Source organism: Petromyzon marinus (genome assembly GCF_048934315.1).
Source record: "Petromyzon marinus isolate PM22_M1 ecotype Great Lakes invasive population chromosome 83 unlocalized genomic scaffold, UKy_Petmar_22M1.pri1.0 chr83_unloc.2, whole genome shotgun sequence".
Classification (NCBI taxonomy): domain Eukaryota; kingdom Metazoa; phylum Chordata; class Hyperoartia; order Petromyzontiformes; family Petromyzontidae; genus Petromyzon; species Petromyzon marinus.
Window position 1 is genome coordinate 310,197 of NW_027422635.1, and position 16,718 is coordinate 326,914.

The 16,718-nt window shown below is 56.3% G+C and overlaps 1 protein-coding gene across 1 annotated transcript; it reads right to left on the bottom strand.

Moving 5' to 3' along the window:
* Positions 1-6,293: 6,293 nt before the first annotated feature.
* Positions 6,294-13,875, bottom strand: LOC116938250 (HIG1 domain family member 2A). Its single transcript, XM_032945338.2, has 3 exons — positions 13,652-13,875; positions 11,821-12,018; positions 6,294-6,455 (listed from the first exon to the last, which is right to left on the bottom strand). The coding sequence occupies exons 2-3, from the start codon at positions 12,011-12,013 to the stop codon at positions 6,295-6,297; spliced, it is 354 nt and encodes a 117-aa protein (XP_032801229.1). The 5' UTR covers positions 12,014-12,018; positions 13,652-13,875; the 3' UTR covers position 6,294.
* Between the last annotated feature and the right edge of the window lie 2,843 nt (positions 13,876-16,718).

The following is a 16,718-nucleotide window of genomic DNA, read 5'->3' on the forward strand; positions in this document are numbered from 1 at the left end:
TATCTCTGTGTATCTCCATGTATCTCTCTGTATGTGTCTATGTATCTCTGTCTCTCTATTATCTCTATATGTGTCTATGTATCTCTGTGTATCTCCATGTATCTCTCTATATGTGTCTATGTATCTCTGTGTATCTCCATGTATCTCTCTATATGTGTCTATGTATCTCTGTGTATCTCCATGTATCTCTCTATATGTGTCTATGTATCTCTGTGTATCTCTCTATATGTGTCTTTGTATCTCTGTGTATCTCCATGTATCTCTCTATATGTGTCTATGTATCTCTGTGTATCTCCATGTATCTCTCTGTATGTGTCTATGTATCTCTGTGTATCTCCATGTATCTCTCGATATGTGTCTGTGTATATCCATGTATCTCTATGTATCTCTCTATATGTGTCTATGTATCTCTATATATCTCCATGTATCTCTCTGTATGTGTCTATGTCTCTGTGTATCTCCATGTATCTCTATATGTGTCTATGTATCTCTATGTATCTATCTCCATGTATCTCTCTATATGTGTCTATGTATCTCTGTGTATCTCCATGTATCTCTCTATATGTGTCTATGTATCTCTGTGTATCTCCATGTGTCTCTCTATATGTGTCTATGTATCTCTGTGTATCTCCATGTATCTCTCTATATGTGTCTATGTATCTCTGTGTATCGCCATGTATCTCTCTATATGTGTCTATGTATCTCCATGTATCTCTCTATATGTCTATGTATCTCTGTGTATCTCCATGTATCTCTATATGTGTCTATGTATCTCTATGTATCTATCTCCATGTATCTCTCTATGTGTCTATGTATCTCTGTGTATCTCCATGTATCTCTCTATATGTGTCTATGTATCTCTGTGTATCTCCATGCATCTCTATATATGTGTCTATGTATCTCTGTGCATCTCCATGTATCTCTCTATATGTGTCTATGTATCTCTGTGTATCTCCATGTATCTCTCTATGTGTCTATTTATCTCTGTGTATCTCTCTCTATGTGTCTATGTATCTCTGTGTATCTCCATGTATCTCTGTATGTGTCTATGTATCTCTGTGTATCTCCATGTATCTCTCTATATGTGACTAAGTATCTCTGTTTATCTCCATGTATCTCTCTATATGTGTCTATGCATCTCTGTGTATCTCCATGTATCTCTCGATATGTGTTGCAGTCGAAACGTCGTGAGAATTTTATTGTTCTATATTTTTATTATTTTATTGTTTCCCTATCTACGTGGTGGTGTCTTTACCGGAAGAACCAAGAATAATAATTTTATTGTTTTACAATAATTTTTATTGTTTTATATATTTTTATTATTTTATTGTTTCCCTTCTACGTGGTGGTGACTTTACCGGAAGAACCAAGAATAATAATTTTATTGCTTTACAATAATTTTATTTTATGAGACCTCCTTTGCCAGAAACAAGATATAGGAATAGGTTTTACCCTTTTAACTGGCACAAAAACTGACACCTTTATTCAAGGCATCATCGTGACTTTACTGGAAGAACCAAGAATAATATTTTTTATTGTTTTACAATAATTTTATTGTTTTATATTTTTATTATTTTATTATTTCCCTATCTACGTGGTGGTGACTTTACCGAAAGAACCAAGAATATTAATCCCTGCAGTCACGAAAGCTTTAAATCAAAGTGTTTTCTGTTTGCATTTTGACTGCAAGTATTGTGGTTAATGCAGGTTTTCAGTTTTGCTGCGAGAAAAAAGGGGAAAACTCCCTACTATTACATTTTGCTACTGGCAAAGGAGATCCAATGACATATCAATTGCTTCCAACGTGTATTTATTAAAATGTCTTAAACGAAATAGAACAATCAAACATAGATTAATTAATAATAACAACAATGAAGCGATTCCAATAAAAAAAGCAATTGGGACTTTTCAAATCTCACGAAATCGCAACCTTTGCGATTTGCTGATGCTGCTGCTGAGACTGGAGCGTGCCACTAAGAGGTGGGGGGCCTTACCATCGGCCCCCACCAAAACTAAGCACCTGCCAGGAAAGGGCGGTCCTGCACAGATGCCATATTTTCTGTCCGTCTGCTACAGCAGAGGTGTAGGGAATTCCAACAAGACCTACATCTCTGCTTTATTGACCTGGTCAAGGCCTATGATACCATCAGGAGGCCTGGGCTCTGGGTTGTTCTTCGTGCTTTTGGAGTACCTGACCCTCTTCTCACGATCATTAAGGACCTTCATGATGGTGAGTGGGCCCGGGTAAAACTACGTGGCCGGGTGTCAGAGCCATTCCCTGTACACCTTGGGGTGCGACAGGGATGTCCTCTGGCTCCCACATTATTTAACATCTATTTAACATCTAACCACGTTATGTACGCCGATGATTTGGTAATAGCTGCTCATTCAGAGGAGGAGTTGGAGACGCTGCTGCTGAGACTGGAGCGTGCCACTCCACCCCCACAAGTCCCAATCGGTGATGGGGCAGTTGTGGAGCGAGTGGAGAGTTTCCCATACCTGGGCAGTGTGCTTATGACCGGCTCCGGTTTGACAGCAGAAGTCTCACTCCGAATCAGTCGAGCGGCAATATCTTTTCATCGGTTGCGTAACGCTGTGTGGAAGCTACCTGGTCTGTCGCTCCGCACTAAGCTTCAGGTCTTCTCGGCCACGGTCATTCCCTCCCTTCTCTACGCTTGCGAAACGTGGACCCCCCTAATGGAACATCTTCGCCAGTTAGAAACATTTAGGCTGGCCTGCCTACGATCCATCCTGGGTGTAACCAGGCTGGATTGTGTGAGCTCACAAATCCTTGAAAAATCTGGGCAGGGTCCCATCGGTGAGCTCCTCCGGCAGGCAAGGCTGCGTTGGCTGGGTCATGTAGCCGCATGCCCAGCCACCGCATGCCGAAACAGCTTTTGTTCGGCCGGATTGAGGGGGCTAAACGGGCGCGGCACGGGCTAGAGAAGAGATGGAGTGACGTGGTACAGGAGGACGTGGAGCTGAGTGGACTTGCCGATGACCGGTACCGGCGGTGTCAAGATCGGCCTCTGTGGAGGAGGCTCGTGAAGGACGCTACTGGGCAGTTGGAGGTAGTTGCCCTCCAACAACAACGGAGGGCGGAGGAGCGACACTCACAACAACGGGCGGAGCGCCAGGTGGCTAAAGCACAGCAGGTTGGCACAGTAGGGGGCACAGGTGGTGCATCAGCCAGTCATCTCAGTCAGTCGACCCGTGGCACCTGCTGGGTCAGCCCCGTGACCTCCTGCCAGCGGGCGTTCGACACTTCACGTGATAGCCTCAAAGTGCACTTAGCCTGGCACATGCGCCGTAGTGACGTCACCGCCACTTAGTTGCGCATAGCGGCTATGTTGGTATTGGAGTGAGAGGGTGGAGTTGGTTCCAGGAGTAATCAAGATCAAAGCACGGATGGACTGAGCGATTTTATTAGAACCGTACAGAGACATGGGGGTGAGTGAGGGTGAGTGTCTGAGTGTGTTCGTGTGCGAGTGGGTGTCTGAGTGGGTGTCTGAGTGGGTGTCTGAGTGGGTGTCTGAGTGGGTGTCTGAGTGAGTGTCTGAGTGAGTGAGTGTCTGAGTGAGTGTCTGAGTGACTACCTGAGTGAGTGAGCGTCTGAGTGAGTGTCTTGAGTGAGTGAGTGACTGAGTGTCTGAGTGGGTGACTGAGTGGGTGTCTGAGTGAGTGTCTGAGTGGGTGTCTGAGTGAGTGTCTGAGTGAGTGTCTGAGTGGGTGTCTGAATGACTATCTGAGTGAGTGTCTGACTGAGTGTCTGAGTGAGTGAGTGTCTGAGTGAGTGTCTGAGTGACTACCTGAGTGAGTGAGTGTCTGAATGAGTGTCTGAGTGAGTGTCTGAGTGAGTGAGTGTCTGAGTGAATGTCTGAATGAGTGTCTGAGTGAGTGTCTGAGCGAGTGAGTGTCTGAGTAAGTGAGTGTCTGAGTGAGTGACTGAGTGAGTGTCTGAGTGAGTGAGTGGGTAGCTGAGTGAGTGAGTGTCTGAGTGAGTGACTGAGTGAGTGTCTGAGTTAGTGTCTGAGTGAGTGTCTGAGTGAATATCTGAGTGAGTGTCTGAGTGAGTGACTGAGTGAGTGACTGAGTTAGTGTCTGAGTGAGTGTCTGAGTGAATATCTGAGTGAGTGACTGAGTGTCTGAGTGACTGAGTGAGTGAGTGTCTGAGTGAGTGTCTGAGTGAGTGAGTGTCTGAGTGAGTGTCTTGAGTGAGTGAGTGACTGAGTGTCTGAGTGGGTGACTGAGTGGGTGTCTGATTGAGTGTCTGAGTGGGTGTCTGAGTGAGTGTCTGAGTGAGTGTCTGAGTGAGTGTCTGAGTGGGTGTCTGAATGACTATCTGAATGAGTGTCTGAGTGAGTGTCTGAGTGAGTGAGTGTCTGAGTGAGTGTCTGAGTGAGTGTCTGAATGAGTGTCTGAGTGAGTGTCTGAGTGAGTGACTGAGTGAGTGTCTGAGTGAGTGAGTGTCTGAGTGAGTGACTGAGTGAGTGTCTGAGTGAGTGAGTGGGTAGCTGAGTGAGTGAGTGTCTGAGTGAGTGACTGAGTGAGTGTCTGAGTTAGTGTCTGAGTGAGTGTCTGAGTGAATATCTGAGTGAGTGTCTGAGTGAGTGACTGAGTGAGTGACTGAGTTAGTGTCTGAGTGAGTGTCTGAGTGAATATCTGAGTGAGTGACTGAGTGTCTGAGTGACTGAGTGAGTGAGTGTCTGAGTGAATATCTGAGTGAGTGACTGAGTGAGTGACTGAGTGAGCGTGCAAATGAGAGAGGGGGTACCTAGGGTGTACCTAGGGGTACCCGGGGGAGGGTTAGGGGGGGTGCGTGTATCCCTGAGTAAGCCAAGGGGGATACCAAACGGGGGATATGGGGATGGTGCCCAGGTATCCCTTTAAAATGTACTAGGATCAGGGGGGTACCTGGTGGGATCAGGGGGATACCTGGTGGGATCAGGGGGATACCTGGTAGGACACCAAGACCCCTATAAAATATAACACGGGGTAGCGGGATCAGGGGATAACTTGGTGGGGATCACGGATCCAGGCTACCCCCTGGCCTGACTACCCCCTCTCTACCCCCCCTACCCCCCTCTCTACCCCCTCTCTACCCCCTCTCGAACCTCTCTCTACCCCCTCCCTACCCCTCTCTACCCCCTCTCTACCCCCCTCTCTACCCCCTCTCTACCCCCCACCTACCCCCCGCCTACCCCCCGCCTACCCCCTGCCTACCCCCGAGGACCCCCCACCTACCCCCACCTACCCCCCGCCTACCCCCCGCCTACCCCCTCACTACCCCCTCACTACCCCCTCTACCCCCTCTCTACCCCCGCCTACCCCCTCTCTACCCCCTCTCTACCCCCCTCTCTACCCCCTCTCTACCCCCCACCTACCCCCTCTCTACCCCCTCTCTACCCCCTCTATACCCCCTCCCTACCCCCTCCCTACCCCCTCTCTACCCCCATCTCTACCACCCTCTCTACCCCCTCTCTACCCCCCTCTCTACCCCCCACCTACCCCCCCACCTACCCCCCACCTACCCCCCCACCTACCCCCCACCTACCCCCCACCTACCCCCCGCCTACCCCCTCTCTACCCCCCACCTACCCCCCCACCTACCCTCTCTCTACCCCCCACCTACCCCTCACCTACCCCCTGCCTACCCCCTATCTACCCCCCACCTACCCCCCCACCTACCCCCTCTCTACCCCCCACCTACCCCCCACCTACCTCCTCTCTACCCCCCACCTACCCCCCACCTACCCCCCACCTACCCCCTGCCTACCCCCAAGACGACCCTCCACCTACCCCCCACCTACCCTCTCTCTACCCCCCCACCTACCCCCCGCCTACCCCCTCTCTACCCCCCACCTACCCCCCACCTACCCCCCGCCTACCCCCTCTCTACCCCCCACCTACCCCCCCACCTACCCTCTCTCTACCCCCCACCTACCCCTCACCTACCCCCTGCCTACCCCCTATCTACCCCCCACCTACCCCCCCACCTACCCCCTCTCTACCCCCCACCTACCCCCCACCTACCCCCTCTCTACCCCCCACCTACCCCCCACCTACCCCCCACCTACCCCCTGCCTACCCCCAAGACGACCCTCCACCTACCCCCCACCTACCCTCTCTCTACCCCCCCACCTACCCCCCGCCTACCCCCTCTCTACCCCCCACCTACCCCCCACCTACCCCCTGCCTACCCCCAAGAGGACCCCCTCTCTACCTGCCTACCCCCCGCCTACCCCCCACCTACCCCCCACCTACCCCCCCACCTACCCCCCACCTACCCCCCACCTACCCCCTGCCTACCCCCAAGACGACCCCGCCGACGAGCGCCACGAGGGTGAATCCCTGGGCCAGGACCCGGGCCCTCATGAGGCGCTGGGAGCGAACAAAATCCCCGCGGCGGAACGCCACCAGGCCCAGAGACAGCACCACGGCAGTGGTCAACACGCCTGGGGGGGAGGGGCCAGGCGGGGAGGGGGAGGGGCCAGGGGAGAGGGGGAGGGGCCAGGGGAGAGGGGGGAGGGGCCAGGGGAGAGGGGGAGGGGCCAGGCGGGAGGGGGAGGGGCCAGGGGAGAGGGGGAGGGGCCAGGGGGAGGAGGGAGGGGCCAGGGGAGAGGGGCCAGGGGGGGAGGGGCCAGGCGAGAGGGGAGGGGGAGGGGCCAGGGGGGAGGGGCCAGGGGGGGAGGGGCCAGGGGAGGAGGGAGGGGCCAGGGGAGAGGGCCGGGGGAGGGGCCGGGGGGGAGAGGGAGGGGCCAGGGAGGGGCCAGAGGGGAGGGGCCAGAGGGGAGGGGGAGGGGCCAGAGGGGAGGGGAGAGGGGCCAGAGGGGAGGGGCCAGAGGGGAGTTAATTTTCCACACTCACGCTGACTGGCAGACTCGCCCGCACAGACAAAGCTCCCCCAGGTAGCCTCTAGCAGGGCTGTAGGGGCAAGTGCTGAGACACAGACAAAGCTCCCCCAGGTAGCCTCTAGCAGGGCTGTAGGGGCAAGTGCTGAGACACAGACAAAGCTCCCCCAGGTAGCCTCTAGCAGGGCTGTAGGGGCAACTGCTGAGACACAGACAAAGCTCCCCCAGGTAGCCTCTAGCAGGGCTGTAGGGGCAAGTGCTGTTACACAGACAAAGCTCCCCCAGGTAGCCTCTAGCAGGGCTGTAGGGGCAAGTGCTGTTACACAGACAAAGCTCCCCCAGGTAGCCTCCAGCAGGGCTGTAGGGGCAAGGGCTGAGACACAGACAAAGCTCCCCCAGGTAGCCTCTAGCAGGGCTGTAGGGACAAGTGCTGTTACACAGACAAAGCTCCCCCAGGTAGCCTCTAGTAGGGCTGTAGGGGCAAGTGCTGTTACACAGACAAAGCTCCCCCAGGTAGCCTCTAGTAGGGCCGTAGGGGCAAGTGCTGAGACACAGACAAAGCTCCCCCAGGTAGCCTCCAGCAGGGCTGTAGGGGCAAGTGCAGCGTCAGGAGCGAGTAGCAGCAGCAGCAGCAGCAGAGTCTACGAAGGCTACCAAAGACAAAGACCCCCGTGTAGCCTACTCAGACTGTAGGGGCAAGTGCTGCTATATGAAGGCTACCGGCACTGTGGCACACGAGGGGGTGGGTGGCCAACACGGCCGCCTTTGTCTCCCCAGTGGCGATGGTTACTAACACACCACCGCACAGACACAGACACAAAGATTCCCCATATAGCCTTAACAGACTGTAGGGGCAAGTGCTGTTAGCGAGCACCTATGAAGGCCGGAACGGTACACGAGGGGGTGGGTGGCCAGCACCACGCCCGACCGCCTTTGTCTCCCTAGTGGCGATGTATACACACCGCACCAGGTACTCATTTGAGGCTGAGTCGACCTAGGGGAGGCCCGGGACCTGTTCAGATAATCGTCACTGGTGTTGGCCGTGAGCGGGAATCGAACCCGGGTCGCCAGGTTCATAGCGCAGCGTAGCGCTAACCGCTACACACAGACACACAGACACACACAGACAGACACACACACAGACACACACAGACAGACACACACACACAGTGTACACACACAGACACACACACAGACACAACAACAACAACAACCGCCATTCGCCACTAAGTGGCGGTGACGTCACCACGACGCTTGTGCCAGGCTATGTGCACCCTTAGGCCACGTGAAGTGTCGAACGCCCGCTTGGCAGGAGGTCACGGGGCAGACCCAGCAGGTGCCACGGGTCGACTGACTGAGATGACTGGCTGATGCACCACCTGTGCCCCCTACTGTGCCAACCTGCTGTGCTTTAGCCACCCGGCGCTCCGCTCGTTGTTGTGAGCGTCGCTCCGCCGCCCTCCGTTGTTGTTGGAGGGCGACTGCCTTCAACTGCCCAATAGCGTCCTTCACGAGCCTCCTCCACAGAGGCCGATCTTGACACCGCTGGTACCCGTCATCGGCAAGTCCACTCAGCTCCACGTTCTCCTGTACCACATCACTCCATCTCTTCTCTAGCCCGTGCCGCGCCCGCTTAGCCCCCTCAATCCGGCCGAACAAAAGCTGTTTCGGCAGGCGGTGGCTGGGCATGCGGGCTACATGACCCAGCCATCGTAGCCTTCCCCGCCGGAGGAGCTCACCGATGGGGCCTTGCCCAGATATTTCAAGGATTTGTGAGCTCCTCACACAATCCAGTCTGGTTAAACCCAGGATGGATCGTAGGCAGGCCAGCCTAAATGTTTCTAACCGGCGAAGATGTTCCATTAGGGGGGTCCACGTTTCGCAAGCGTAGAAAAGGGAGGGAATGACCGTGGCCGAGAAGACCTGAAGCTTAGTGCGGAGCGACAGACCAGGTAGCTTCCACACAGCGTTACGCAACCGATGAAAAGATATTGCCGCTCAACTGATTCGGAGTGAGACCTCTGCAGTTAAACTGGAGCCAGTCATAAGCACACTGCCCAGGTATGGGAAACTCTCCACTCTCTCCACAACTGCCCCATCAATGATTGGGAGTTGTGGGGGTGGAGTGTCCGATGGTACAAAATACCCAGGCAGGTGCTTAGTTTTGGTGGGGCTGATGGTAAGGCCCCACCTCTTAGTGGCACGCTCCAGTCTCAGCAGAAGCGTCTCCAACTCCTCCTCTGAATGAGCAGCTATTACCAAATCATCAGCATACATAACGTGGTTGAGCAATAGGGAGCCATCCCTTGACCGCACCCGGGCATCGATCAGCCTCCCATTATATCTGTACCATATGGAGATTCTCCCGGTACAGCTATTGAAAGCTTCACGAACTACGTGGTCAAAATAGATGTTAAATAATGTGGGAGCCAGAGGACATCCCTGTCGCATCCCAAGGTGTACAGGGAATGGCTCCGACTCCCGGCCACGTAGTTTTACCCGGGCCCGCTCACCATCATGAAGGTCCTTAATGATCGTGAGCAGAGGGTCAGGTACTCCAAAAGCACGAAGAACAACCCAGAGCCCAGGCCTCCTGATGGTATCATAGGCCTTGACCAGGTCAATAAAACAGAGATGTAGGTCTTGTTGGAATTCCCTACACCTCTGCTGTAGCAGACGGACAGAAAATATGGCACCTGTGCAGGACCGCCCTTTCCTGAAACCGCATTGGGGCTCTGCAAGCCTCTCCTCAGCGTGCCTGGCAAGGCGATGCTGAATAATCCTTGCCAGGACCTTTCCCGGCACACTGAGGAGTGAGATGCCCCTGTAGTTGTTACAGTCTGTGCGGTCCCCCTTCTTAAAGAGGGGGACCACCAGGGCATCCTTCCAATCCTGCGGAACCCGTCCAGTGGTCCAGACCATTGTTATGATGTCATGTAGGGCAGTCTGTGCACATACGCCACCCTCCCTCAGCATTTCGCTTGGGAGATCATCTCTGCCCGCTGCCTTTCCTGGTCTCAGACTCCGGCTCGCCTTCAGTACTTCCTCAACAGATGGCACCTCAGCCAGCCACTCACAGGGGGTGACTTCTTCCAATATTTGAGGCACCGCAGCCTCAGCAGGGTCATCCTCACTTTGTGCCACGATGTTTTCCTGGCTGAGGGATTTTCCCTCCCCCAGGACCTCACAGAAATGCTCAGCAAATCTGCAAACCTGTTCCTGGGGGGCGAAGATTGGATCACCGTTTTTTCCCCTAATGATGGTAATAGGTGTGGCGCTGCAGGTTACTTTTTTGATGGAGTTAAATAGAGATTTGTGATCATGGGCCACTGAGGCAGACTCCATCTCCTCAGCAACCCGCGACCACCACCCATCCTTGCAGCGCCTCACGGCTCTCCGAACCTCCGAGCGAAGGCTGCGGTAAGCCTCCTCATTCTCTGACGTGGGATTCTGTAGCCGATGACAGTGGGCCTGTCGCTTTTTCTCAACCATCCTGAACACCTCCTCTGTCAGCCAGGGTCTCTGGGGAGGTCTGGACCGCGTACCCAAAGCAGCCATTGCAGCTGCATGAGTCACAGTCCTAAACCTCGCCCATTTACCCTCGACATCAGGAGGAGTCGGGGACGATGCCAATCCCAGCCACAAGCGATGATGAAATTCTCGCTTGCAACTTTCATCAGATAACTGAGCCAGGCCACTTTAGGTTGGAATGGGGTCCTGGGTGTACACCCACCACCGGAGTGGAAGAATGGCAGGCGCATCTTACAGATGACTAGTCGATGGTCAAAGGGCAGATCAGCCCCACGGTAGGTCCTGGTGTCAAGGACATGGGCTCGCATCCGCTGGTCCGTCACTATGTAGTCCAGCAGATGTTCTTGCTTGGACCCGACATGCATCCATGATCTTGTGTGGATGCGCTGATGCCGGAACAGCGTATTGGTAATTACAAGCCCATGGGCTGCACAAAAATCTAGCAGCCTGCTACCGTTGTTACTGAGCTGATCTGGCCCATGCTCTCTAATCACTCCAGACCAGGTGCCAGTATCATGACCAACTCGGGCATTGAAGTCACCCAACATGATGACTCTATCCCGAGGGGCCACTTTAGCCAGCACCTGTGACAGGAGAGGTCATAGAAGGCATCTGACTCATCGGCTTTGCCTGCATCCCTCCACGGATGTTCATCTTCGGTGGGGGCATAAGTAACCACGACCACCATTCCTCGCCTCCGGTTGATGGGAAGGCGAGCCCAAAGTAGCCTGGGGCTTACAGCTTCCCACACCTCACCGCCACGCTCCCACGCCCCCTTCATTCTTTTGTTCAAAAGAAGACCCACACCCTGTTGTTTGGCAGTCTGCTGCCCCGAGTAGAGGACTGTCCACCCCTCATGGTGGCAGGAGCCAGAGCCGGTCCACCGGACCTCCTGAATGCCACAGAGATCCAGGCGGTACCGGTCCAGCTCCCGACAGAGGAGTGGCAGCCTCTCCTCTGCAGTGAGCGTTCGAACATTCCACGTGGCCACCCGTAGTGGCTTTTCGTTGTTTCTGGAGGAGCCCTGAGGGTAGAGATTCAATCTCCTGGCTCCGCCAATTGGGGTTTGGTCAGGAGACGTCATAGACGCCTGGCCCCCCGGGGCCTCCGGCACAAGCTTATTAGTTACATATTTCAGTTTAACTCGTGGTTTCGTGATAATTAATTGAAGGTGGAGGGGTTACCAGCCCCTCGCACCCGTCCAGAGCCCCCGTTTAGCCCCTGTGGTGGTCACAGACGCCATGAGGGGAGGAGCCAATCAAAATTGGATCTCCCCCCACAGCACTGTCCACGACAGAGTTGCCCGTCCGGCACCGCGAGGAGGTAGGGGGTTGCTTTGCCGGACAAATACAGAGACACACACACACAGACACACACACAGACACACACACACACAAACCCCGTGCCAGGCTAGGTGCACCACCACTCCCCGCCTTACCCAGTGGCACAAAGGGGTTCTCTTTGGTCTTCCGAGCGAGCTTCTCCCCAAAGCCCTCCGTCCTGCGCAGATCTCCACCACTGGGGGTGAACCCCTCGATGAGGGGGGGTCGGGAGGGGTCCAAGGGCCAAGAAGCAGCTGCAGGGGCAGCTGCAGGGGCAGCTGTAGGGGCAGCTGTAGGGGCAGCTGCCATAGCACCTGGTGGGTGGGTGGGTGGGGGGGGTGGGTGGGTGAGTGGGTGGGTGGGTGGGGGGGTGGGGGGGTGAGTGAGTGGGTGGGTGGGTGAGTGGGTGGGTGGGTGGGTGAGTGGGTGGGTGGGTGAGTGGGTGGGTGAGTGAGTGAGTGGGTGAGTGGGTGGGTGGGAGAGTGGGTGAGTGAGTGGGTGGGTGGGTGAGTCAGTGGGTGAGTGAGTGAGTGGGTGAGTGAGTGGGTGTGTGAGTGGGTGAGTGAGTGGGTGAGTGAGTGGGTGAGTGAGTGGGTGAGTGAGTGGGTGAGTGAGTGGGTGGGTGAGTGGGTGGGTGGGTGGGTGAGTGAGTGGGTGAGTGGGTGAGTGAGTGGGTGAGTGAGTGAGTGGGTGAGTGGGTGGGTGAGTGGGTGGGTGAGTGGGTGAGTGAGTGGGTGAGTGAGTGAGTGAGTGGGTGAGTGAGTGGGTGAGTGAGTGGGTGGGTGAGTGGGTGGGTGGGTGAGTGGGTGGGTGAGTGGGTGGGTGAGTGGGTGGGTGGGTGAGTGGGTGGGTGAGTGAGTGAGTGGGTGAGTGAGTGAGTGAGTGGGTGAGTGGGTGAGTGGGTGGGTGGGTGAGTGAGTGGGTGAGTGAGTGGGTGAGTGGGTGAGTGAGTGGGTGAGTGAGTGAGTGGTTGAGTGAGTGAGTGGGTGAGTGAGTGAGTGGGTGAGTGGGTGAGTGAGTGAGTGGGTGACTGAGTGGGTGGGTGAGTGAGTGGGTGAGTGAGTGGGTGAGTGAGTGAGTGGGTGAGTGAGTGGGTGAGTGAGTGAGTGGGTGAGTGGGTGAGTGAGTGGGTGAGTGAGTGGGTGAGTGAGTGGGTGAGTGGGTGGGTGAGTAAATGAGTGGGTGAGTGAGTGGGTGAGTGAGTGAGTGTGTGAGTGAGTGGGTGAGTGGGTGGGTGAGTGAGTGGGTGAGTGAGTGAGTGGGTGAGTGAGTGAGTGGGTGAGTGTGTGTGTGGGTTGGTGAGTAAATGAGTGGGTGAGTGAGTGGGTGAGTGAGTGAGTGTGTGAGTGAGTGGGTGAGTGGGTGGGTGAGTGAGTGGGTGAGTGAGTGAGTGGGTGAGTGGGTGAGTGAGTGAGTGGGTGAGTGGGTGAGTGAGTGAGTGGGTGGGTGAGTGGGTGAGTGAGTGAGTGGGTGAGTGAGTGAGTGGGTGAGTGAGTGAGTGGGTGAGTGAGTGTGTGGGTGGGTGAGTGAGTGAGTGGGTGAGTGAGTGAGTGGGTGTGTGAGTGAGTGGGTGAGTGGGTGAGTGAGTGAGTGGGTGAGTGAGTGAGTGTGTGGGTGGGTGAGTGAGTGAGTGGGTGAGTGAGTGAGTGGGTGAGTGAGTGAGTGGGTGAGTGAGTGGGTGAGTGAGTGGGTGAGTGAGTGAGTGGGTGAGTGGGTGAGTGAGTGAGTGAGTGGGTGAGTGGGTGGGTGAGTGAGTGAGTGGGTGAGTGAGTGGGTGAGTGAGTGAGTGGCTGAGTGAGTGAGTGGGTGAGTGAGTGGGTGAGTGAGTGGGTGAGTGAGTGAGTGGCTGAGTGAGTGAGTGGCTGAGTGAGTGGGTGAGTGAGTGGGTGAGTGGGTGGGTGAGTGAGTGGGTGTGTGAGTGAGTGGGTTTGAGGTCAAGGCCTCTACCGTAGTTGAGGTCACAGTGGGGGGTGGTGGTGGTGGTGACGTTGGTGGGCAGGGAGTTGCCGCGCCCGGAGATCGCTGCGCTGTCGATGCCCCCAGGCCTCTGTCCACAACTCCTCGTAGCGGCCTCCTTCAGCTCAGGGTCGCGGATTGCAGCCTCCGCTCGAGGTTCTGTAACACTGTGTGGAGGGGAGAGGCTCCTCCCCCACCCACGTCATCACACAAGCCCCCTCCCCTAGTCCCGCCCCCTGACTCGTACGCCCCGCCCCCTGCCTCATACGTCCCCGCCCCCATGTCCTCACTCGCCCCCTGTCTCCTCCGTCTTAAGCCCCGCCTCTCCCCCCCCCCATGTTCTCACTCGCCCCCCCCCTTCCTTGCTTCCACGCCCCGCCCCCATTTCCAACACGCCCCCCCCCACCCCCTCGCCACATCACCACCCCTCCCTTCCTCCTACGCCCCTCCTCTTTTCTCACTCGCCCCTCCTCTTTTCTCACTCGCCCCTCCCTTCCTCCTACGCCCCTCCTCTTTTCTCACTCGCCCCTCCTCTTTTCTCATTCGCCCCTCCTTTCCTCCTACGCCCCTCCTCTTTTTTCACTCGCCCCTCCCTTCCTCCTACGCCCCTCCTCTTTTCTCACTCGCCCCTCCCTTCCTCCTACGCCCCTCCTCTTTTCTCACTCGCCCCTCCCTTCCTCCTACGCCCCTCCTCTTTTCTCACTCGCCCCTCCTCTTTTCTCACTCGCCCCTCCCTTCCTCCTACGCCCCTCCTCTTTTCTCACTCGCCCCTCCTCTTTTCTCACTCGCCCCTCCCTTCCTCCTACGCCCCTCCTCTTTTTTCACTCGCCCCTCCTCTTTTCTCACTCGCCCCTCCCTTCCTCCTACGCCCCTCCTCTTTTCTCACTCGCCCCTCCTCTTTTCTCACTCGCCCCTCCCTTCTTCCTACGCCCCTCCTCTTTTCTCACTCGCCCCTCCTCTTTTCTCACTCGCCCCTCCCTTCCTCCTACGCCCCTCCTCTTTTCTCACTCGCCCCTCCTCTTTTCTCACTCGCCCCTCCCTTCCTCCTACGCCCCTCCTCTTTTCTCACTCGCCCCTCCTCTTTTCTCACTCGCCCCTCCCTTCCTTCTACGCCCCTCCTCTTTTTTCACTCGCTCCTCCTCTTTTCTCACTCGCCCCTCCCTTCCTCCTACGCCCCTCCTCTTTCCTCACTCGCCCCTCCCTTCCTCCTACGCCCCTCCTCTTTTCTCACTCGCCCCTTCCTCCTACGCCCCTCCTCTTTTCTCACTCGCCCCTCCTCTTTTCTCACTCGCCCCTCCCTTCCTCCTACGCCCCTCCTCTTTTCTCACTCGCTCCTCCTCTTTTCTCACTCGCCCCTCCCTTCCTCCTACGCCCCTCCTCTTTTCTCACTCGCCCCTCCTCTTTTCTCACTCGCCCCTCCCTTCCTCCTACGCCCCTCCTCTTTTCTCACTCGCCCCTCCTCTTTTCTCACTCGCCCCTCCCTTCCTTCTACGCCCCTCCTCTTTTTTCACTCGCTCCTCCTCTTTTCTCACTCGCCCCTCCCTTCCTCCTACGCCCCTCCTCTTTCCTCACTCGCCCCTCCCTTCCTCCTACGCCCCTCCTCTTTTCTCACTCGCCCCTCCCTTCCTCCTACGCCCCTCCTCTTTTCTCACTCGCCCCTCCTCTTTTCTCACTCGCCCCTCCCTTCCTCCTACGCCCCTCCTCTTTTCTCACTCGCTCCTCCTCTTTTCTCACTCGCCCCTCCCTTCCTCCTACGCCCCTCCTCTTTTCTCACTCGCCCCTCCTCTTTTCTCACTCGCCCCTCCCTTCCTCCTACGCCCCTCCTCTTTTCTCACTCGCCCCTCCTCTTTTCTCACTCGCCCCTCCCTTCCTCCTACGCCCCTCCTCTTTTCTCACTCGCCCCTCCTCTTTTCTCATTCGCCCCTCCTTTCCTCCTACGCCCCTCCTCTTTTTTCACTCGCCCCTCCCTTCCTCCTACGCCCCTCCTCTTTTCTCACTCGCCCCTCCCTTCCTCCTACGCCCCTCCTCTTTTCTCACTCGCCCCTCCCTTCCTCCTACGCCCCTCCTCTTTTCTCACTCGCCCCTCCTCTTTTCTCACTCGCCCCTCCCTTCCTCCTACGCCCCTCCTCTTTTCTCACTCGCCCCTCCTCTTTTCTCACTCGCCCCTCCCTTCCTCCTACGCCCCTCCTCTTTTTTCACTCGCCCCTCCTCTTTTCTCACTCGCCCCTCCCTTCCTCCTACGCCCCTCCTCTTTTCTCACTCGCCCCTCCTCTTTTCTCACTCGCCCCTCCCTTCTTCCTACGCCCCTCCTCTTTTCTCACTCGCCCCTCCTCTTTTCTCACTCGCCCCTCCCTTCCTCCTACGCCCCTCCTCTTTTCTCACTCGCCCCTCCTCTTTTCTCACTCGCCCCTCCCTTCCTCCTACGCCCCTCCTCTTTTCTCACTCGCCCCTCCTCTTTTCTCACTCGCCCCTCCCTTCCTTCTACGCCCCTCCTCTTTTTTCACTCGCTCCTCCTCTTTTCTCACTCGCCCCTCCCTTCCTCCTACGCCCCTCCTCTTTCCTCACTCGCCCCTCCCTTCCTCCTACGCCCCTCCTCTTTTCTCACTCGCCCCTCCCTTCCTCCTACGCCCCTCCTCTTTTCTCACTCGCCCCTCCTCTTTTCTCACTCGCCCCTCCCTTCCTCCTACGCCCCTCCTCTTTTCTCACTCGCTCCTCCTCTTTTCTCACTCGCCCCTCCCTTCCTCCTACGCCCCTCCTCTTTTCTCACTCGCCCCTCCTCTTTTCTCACTCGCCCCTCCCTTCCTCCTACGCCCCTCCTCTTTTCTCACTCGCCCCTCCTCTTTTCTCACTCGCCCCTCCCTTCCTTCTACGCCCCTCCTCTTTTTTCACTCGCTCCTCCTCTTTTCTCACTCGCCCCTCCCTTCCTCCTACGCCCCTCCTCTTTCCTCACTCGCCCCTCCCTTCCTCCTACGCCCCTCCTCTTTTCTCACTCGCCCCTCCCTTCCTCCTACGCCCCTCCTCTTTTCTCACTCGCCCCTCCTCTTTTCTCACTCGCCCC